General features: G+C 36.7%; 1 protein-coding gene across 1 annotated transcript; it reads left to right on the forward strand.

Annotated features, from left to right (window-relative positions):
• Positions 1–2,728: 2,728 nt before the first annotated feature.
• LOC111375946 (metallothionein-like protein type 2) lies at positions 2,729–3,585 on the forward strand. The gene is made up of 3 exons (XM_022998868.1): positions 2,729–2,966; positions 3,063–3,152; positions 3,227–3,585. Exons 1-3 carry the CDS (start codon positions 2,863–2,865, stop codon positions 3,315–3,317), a joined length of 285 nt encoding a protein of 94 aa, XP_022854636.1. The 5' UTR covers positions 2,729–2,862; the 3' UTR covers positions 3,318–3,585.
• Positions 3,586–7,245: the final 3,660 nt, after the last annotated feature.

Below are 7,245 nucleotides of genomic sequence, written 5' to 3' on the forward strand. Positions count from 1 at the left end.
AATTAGTCTCTTTGTACTCTCTAACTTTGAGTCTTGTACTGCTTAATCTGTTTGTACTGCACTTTTGTTGATTAGAGTTCAAGTTGTAGGTCCTTTTAAATTTGTAATTTTTTTCATTTAATAAATACTCCATTTTGGAGGATGTTTGACACCGTTTTTAAGGAAAATGAAATTTAGAATAATAGATTGATGGAGAATGTGTGGATGAAAAGTTTTTAATTTATGTGTAATATTATTTTAATGAAAAATGTGTGGTTGAAAAGAATAGGAAGAAAAATGTATTTTGAAAAAAAAAATGAGAATCAAACAGGGTCTTCGTGTTTTTTTAGGAAAATAAAGAGGATAGTGGAATAAGAATTGACAAGGGAAGACCAACTGTTCTAGTTGAGTGCTTGGAGAATCCCATGATATCTCACATTCATCAACTTTCTTGAAAGAATGACTTGTATTTCCTCCTATAAAGTATACAAGGATATGATAGTGATGGTAGAAAAACTTGCGCCCATCCCGCTCCGGCTAGGGGCAATGATGCCCTGCCCTTGGCCCCGAACCCGTCCCGTGAAGGGAAAAAAAATAAAAAAAATATTAAAAATAATTTTATTTTTAGACAATTCACTCGTTAAAAATTCATTGTGAATTTGTATTTTATTCTTTAATAATAAAATAATTCAAAATTTTGAAAATGTAAAAAAAATAAAATATAAATTAATTAGGACAATAAACGAGGCAAAAAGTTGCCCCGCCCCCGTCCTACATGACTTGCGTCCCTTGGACCACCCCGTCCCGAACTTACACTGTTGCCACCCCTAGGATATGAACAAGAATTAGAATATGAAAAAAAAGTTTGATATAATCCAAGTGTTGACTACAACTTGTAACCTTCATTTTTTTTTTTTTTTAACGATACACATAAGTAATTTTATGATTATGATATAGAATGCCAATACAATTATTATGACACGATCTAAATGAGTGTTGGATTGTATGCTCATATAATATATTTTACTATAATAAAATAATAATTTATAATAAATAAATTGTGATTTTATTTATTTATTATTGAGCATGTGAATTAAGTCTTCGCGATCACTTCTGATAATATAAGTTGTGTATTTGCTTTGAAAAGTATAGTGTAACACGACTTATATTTTGATAATAAATAATTTGTACTGAAAAATTGTAGTATTGATCAATTCATTATTCAAGTTTGTGATTTGTCGTTATCATAAAAATAACTACCGAAAATCTCATATTCCTTTTACAAAAAATGGTAACAAAGAAGTAGCAGTGCATAATTCTGAAAGTCTAATTATACTACTAGTGTATTAAAAGGGCAAAACGATTTGGCCCTGGCTTTGGCGCCCCAGGATCTGGCACTACGGTCCGTATTAAAATGAGTTAACAAAACTAGACCATCAATCAATATTTAAGGCTGGCAATTGAAGATGAAGGTGAAATACAACATTCCTTGCTTCATTTCTTATTTATTTAAAGGAATAATTGTATAAATTATTTTCATATTACTTTTAATTTTGAATAGATAACTTCTAAGGTGGGAAGAAGGTCAGTGAAAAAATTGGGTAAGACTTTATCCTTGATTTTTGAAAAGCGAAAATTGCATTTTTGTGGAGTTAACAGAGTATTTGACAGTGGGTGGATGAAAACATGTTTTCCACAATAAAAGGTGAAACTGCCAAATAAAACAGTTAGAGATATTTTGTACAAAAATATTGAAATGTAGGGACTTTTTGTACTAATTAGCCTTTGTTAGTTAACAGATCATTTGACGTTGGATGGATAGATGGATGTTTTCCGCAATGAAAAGTAAAAGTGAGGGTGGAATTATTAAAAAATAAAAGGTAATAACGTTTTACACAAAAAAAAATTGAAAAGTGGGGACGTTTTGTGTTAATTAGCCATAATTCTTTGATAGAAATGCGGTCTTGATATTATCTATAATATATTAAAATATCACATTAAGGAAGAATCTTTTTTCGGACAATTTTAACCCCCTACAATTCAATTATTTCAATAAAATCTTACTTTTCGTTTTTCGATATATAATAAATACTACATAATTATTATCATTTATGAAATTTGTGTTATTAATTCTCAATTAATTAACATTCACATTAATTTAAATTCAATGAATTTTCACTTTATAAATCTTGAATTACATAAATCTAGAGTTATTATAGATAAATTTATTCATATTCAAATATTTAAAAATTTTAATAGGTATTTAAATTTATGTATTAACAATTAATTTTTATGTATCAAATGTAATATAAAAAGATTGTTCATTTATAGTATTTCATCATTACAAAAAAATTGAATCATAGAAATTGAATTTTCAAAGTACAATTTGAATTCTATGCTAATTTTTTTTTTAAAATTCATCTGAGACTCATCAAATGTTCAAATAAATTGATATCAAATATTACTTTTATGTCACTTATAAAATATTTTAAAATAACGTACAATGCACGTTAAACTTTGACTATTTATTCACAAATGTCAAGTCTGGCACTATAAATTAGACGGCTTTTTTTTCCCTCTAATATCATAATGATGCAGCACTATCAATGAGACGACTTTCGGACAAAAGTAATTAATAAATTGAAAAATTACTTATTTACTTATAAGTAAGTTAAATTTTTTAAACTTAGCCAAACATGCACGGCTTGGATTTGACTTTTGCAAACGCAAACAAGATAAGAGATTAGAACAAGAGAAAGGAAACGACGAGGCGGGAGTGTGGGACCAGCCATCATGAAACTTGGACGGTCGATATCAACCCTCATTCTCCCTCACGGACGATAAATACGGGCAATAGAAATCTTTCTACATCCAAATCTTCTTATGAGATCCTCAAGTCAAATTTTCTTGAAATCATCGAAAATGTCTTGCTGCGGAGGAAAGTGTGGCTGTGGCTCTAGCTGTAGTTGCGGCAGTGGCTGTAATGGGTAAGAGGTTTCTATTTCGTTATTTCGATGCAGTCGATGTATGGTTCATGTCCTAACCTTTTTTTTTTTTTTTTTTTTTTTCCCTATTGGGTGAAGATGCGGTATGTACCCTGATTTGAGCTACTCAGAGGCAACCGGCGCCGCCACCACTGAGACTCTCGTTCTCGGAGTTGCTCCTCAGAAGATGTGTGCATCAATTTACATAATTTTATCTTTTAATAATGAAAAAAAAGAGTCTAAAATTACTGTTTATTTTTCAGATACTTTGGGGGATCCGAGTCGGAGATGGGTGCGGAGAATGGGTGCAAGTGCGGTTCTGATTGCAAGTGCAATCCATGCAACTGCAAGTGAGGGGCAAAGCCGGAACTTGAAGCAGAGATGGTGAAGAATGTTTTAGTTTAATAGTTTGTTGTGTGTGTGTGAATAGGGGCAAATTAGTCATATCCTGTATGGGTGATGAATTAATTATGTTCCTTGTAATAAAGTGGGTGATTTGGTGTGTTTTGTGTGCATTTGGTGTTGTAACCTTCTCTGCATTTGTCTGGAGTCTCCTATAATGTTAGAAGACGGTCAGGGTCTGGTTGAATTAATTAATGAAAACTCCTTTCTTCTTCTACTACTTCTTTTTTTTAAATTTTTTTTTTTTTTTTTTTTTTTTTTTTTTTTTTTAAATAATCACTCACTCCCACCCAAGGGGCCTGTACAGACCCTGTACAGTGGGGAATTTCCTATTAACTATTAGTATATGTTATTAGAAGGGCATAGTGGTCGTTGGTGGGTAAGGATCAGCAAAAAATAGTTTCACATCTTTGATTTTGTATGGGAAATAGGTGGAATTGAATGGTAATGGAGATCACTTTTGACACATGGGGATAAATTTATGCGACGGTGGTGGTAGTGGTGGTGGTGGTGGTGGTGATCCACGGGATAAGTTACAAACTGCAACTTAACAGTAACACATTTTAAGTCATGGTCATTGTAACTAATTAAATGGAAAATTTTCTAATTTTTATTGTTAAAAAAAAAAATTTTGCTTTCATGCAAAAAATTATAGAAAATTACATAAAAAATTACAGATTCTAAGGTACACAATCTTTGAAATTCTTATGAATTTACCTTATTCTCAAATTTGATTCATGCGTTTGATTGTGAGTGATCACCGTAGAATTATCTGGTCACGAACTCGACCACCAGTCCCTAAGCTTGACCTCTCTCAATACCACCAATCTAAGGTCGGGTCATCGAGGTCGGGTCTATGTGTCGTCATGTCAGGTCTTTTTGAAGATCTATGGGAACACAAATTCTATTCAATCTACAATTCTTACCTAGCTAGATTCCATTTCCGACTCTAGCAGTGGTTGAATACTTGGATTAGAGCACTAACTCCTTATCCTACAAGGATAAGGATCACATATGGCTAAGTCCTTTTAGGACTCTATCATCAGCACCTATAAATACATAACCCGGATTCATTCTTGAAGTACGTTTTTCATTATCTCCAGTTTACAGCCTCACGCACTAAATTCCCTATCTAATTTAAGTATTGGAGGGGCGACGAGCACACACCTCGTTGCCTTTGTTTCAGGTATTCGAAGATCGTTTGTATAATCCAAATTCGAAGTTCGATCATTAAAGTTTGAGATCTTTCATGTACTATTTTTTTGTCGTGATGCTACCAAAAAATAGTATCTGAAAAATCTCTAACTTGATTATCGAACTTCGAACTTTGATAAATACGAACGATCTTCGAATACCTGCAACAAAGGCAACGAGGTGTGTACTCGTCGTTCCTCCGATGCTTAAGTCAGATAGGGAATTTAGTGTGTGAGGATGTAAACTGGAGATAATGAAAAACGTACCTCAAGAATGAACCCGGGTTATGTATTTATAGGTGCTGATGATAGAGTCCTAGAAGAAGATAAGGAGTTGATGTTTTATTCAAAGCATTCAACCACTGTTTGAATTGGCAAGGAAATCTAGTTAGGTAAGAATTGCAAGTTGGGGAGAATTTGTGTTCCCATAGGTCGTCAAAAAGACCTGACACGATGACACATAGACCCAACCTTAGATTGGTGGTTTTGGTGGAGGACAAGTTCAGGGTAAGTGGTCGAGTTCGGGACTGGGTGATCATAGGCCCCCGTGCATCAAGGTCGTAGATTATGGTCCAAGTCAAAACTATGAGTGAAGATGCAGAGGTATAAATGTTTATGTGTTGCTCCACGTGTCACGCGTCTGATAGAATGTCATAACTCGACCTTGGATGGGTGCCATGTGTCTTGGTCCAAGGGTTGGGATTAAAAGACCGTTGGTATTCTACAGTCTCCTATAAATACTCCAACTTTCATCATTCATTTTCACTTTTCACTCTCAATTACTCTCAGTAAAATCGAGCTCGAGTTCAAGGATTGTGAGTTAGTGAGCGATCGTCTGAAAAGATAAGAGTTCGAGCCCTTAAGTTATTTTTTGAATTAGTATAATTTCGAGTAGCAGTAGTAGTGCAGGGTCGACTGATAGCGATAGTAGTCCCCATCTAGGGTCTCGATCAATAGTGACAAGCCTGTCGATATAGATGTATCCCTCATTCCCCTGGCCATCTCCATCAGTTCTCACGTCGATAGCGACGTCAACTTGACATATTCTAAAGAACCGACCAAATATAAAGAGCATGTTATCATTAAGATAGCTAGGGAGTTCGGTGTCATGCCTGCATGTGATGTTAGGACCTCGGGGCATTCTGAACGGTATTGGATGCTCAGGAAGGGGAGATGACATCTTTCAGGGACGTCCTTAAGGCTGGGCTTAGGTGGCCTCTTCATCCATTTTTCTTCCATTTTCTATCCTCTTACTACTTGTGCCCGGGCCAATTAGCCCCGAACGATTGGAGATTGTTAGCGTACTTCTTCATTTTATATAGATGCCTCGAGGTCGAGCCTAGACTAGACCTTCTCAGAATGGTTTTTGATTTGAAATTCTCTTCGGGATACAATTGCTTCGTCTATTTATCAACAAATGGGGGGTTTAGGACACCAGAGACCCCGAGCTCGCTCTGGGTTGGAAAGAGAGGTTCTTTTTTGTGAAACCCCAAAACCCTGACCACCCATTTAACCCGAAGTGGGAGGTACCCGACAAGGATAGATTTAACGAAGGGCAGGCATACTTTGAGTTATTAGAACGGGATAGGTTAAGGTTAGTTAACCACGATCCTTTGGCAGAGAAGATTGATTACTTGCTCGAGGACGACACCCTCGACCTTGCCAATGTGAAAGGCCTCGATGGTATGTCCTTTCATCTTTTTTCTTCTCGTTAATTATCCTTGAGCTTAAGGTCGAGCTAATGTCTTGCGATTTATTTTTGTAGATTTGGAGATGTCTTTCAACCCATCAAACCTTCTTGCGAATATTCAGCACAAGGCTAAGGGTCCGAAGCCTAAGGCCCCGGCCCATCGAAGGTCGCTGGGAGGGAGCCCCTAATGGCTATGACCCCGACCTTACATAAAGGTCAGTTCTTGACGTCGAAGGCCCCGACCCCACCACCTTAGCAAACACCTAGGGCACAAGATCAAGCTCGGGGATGTCAGGGCGTTGCGGACTCCGACTTCTCTCCCCTTTCTGATTGTGCCCTTGAGGAGTATTCTGAGTGCGCCCTTGTGAAGGATTTTGTTGATCGATTCAAAAAAGAGGTCAACATTCACGAGGGGGTTAAGATATTGGAGGTCCTAACCTTAAGGGTAAGACATCGACCTCAATTGTGTTTCCTTTATTTGAGTCTTTTTTCATCACACTAACGTCGTGTTTATTTATGCAAACGTTGAGCGTAGCAAGAGGCCTTACCTTGAATGGCCTCAATATTGCGAGCAAGCTGCAAGATCTTGAGAAGGAGAAACAGCAAGCTGACAGTCGAGCTAATGACCTTGAAAAAGCTCTTAATGCAGCGAGGGTCGAACTCCAAAAGGCTCGAGAGGAGGTCGAGGTCCACAAGGGGGAGGCTCAGGAAGCAAAGCTCGAGCTTCTTGAGTCCAAGAAAGGTTTTGAAGAGGAGCTGGTGAGAGCACGTGAATAAGCTCGAGCTCAAGCTATTGAGGACTTCAAGAAATTAGAAGAGTTCGGGACCCTCCTTGGTCAATATGGCTCAGGTTCCTATCATTATGGCTTGCGGCTTGCTCAAGCTCGAGCTCTCTGCCTCAGAGGTCGATGATGACGGTGTCATGATGATGTCAGGGTTGTTGACATAGTTTAGATTCCCCAACCCCAAATTAGACATTATTGTAACCATTTTTGCT

This window comes from Olea europaea, unplaced genomic scaffold, assembly GCF_002742605.1.
Source record: "Olea europaea var. sylvestris unplaced genomic scaffold, O_europaea_v1 scaffold1433, whole genome shotgun sequence".
NCBI lineage: Eukaryota > Viridiplantae > Streptophyta > Magnoliopsida > Lamiales > Oleaceae > Olea > Olea europaea.

Excerpts from the sequence above, each read along its gene's own strand:
- LOC111375946 (XM_022998868.1), top strand. The coding sequence starts at position 2,863 with ATGAGATCCTCAAGTCAAATTTTCTTGAAATCATCGAAAATGTCTTGC. Across the intron at positions 2,967-3,062 it reads TGCGGCAGTGGCTGTAATGG|ATGCGGTATGTACCCTGATT; the intron begins GTAAGAGGTTTC and ends TATTGGGTGAAG. Across the intron at positions 3,153-3,226 it reads GGAGTTGCTCCTCAGAAGAT|ATACTTTGGGGGATCCGAGT; the intron begins GTGTGCATCAAT and ends TTTATTTTTCAG.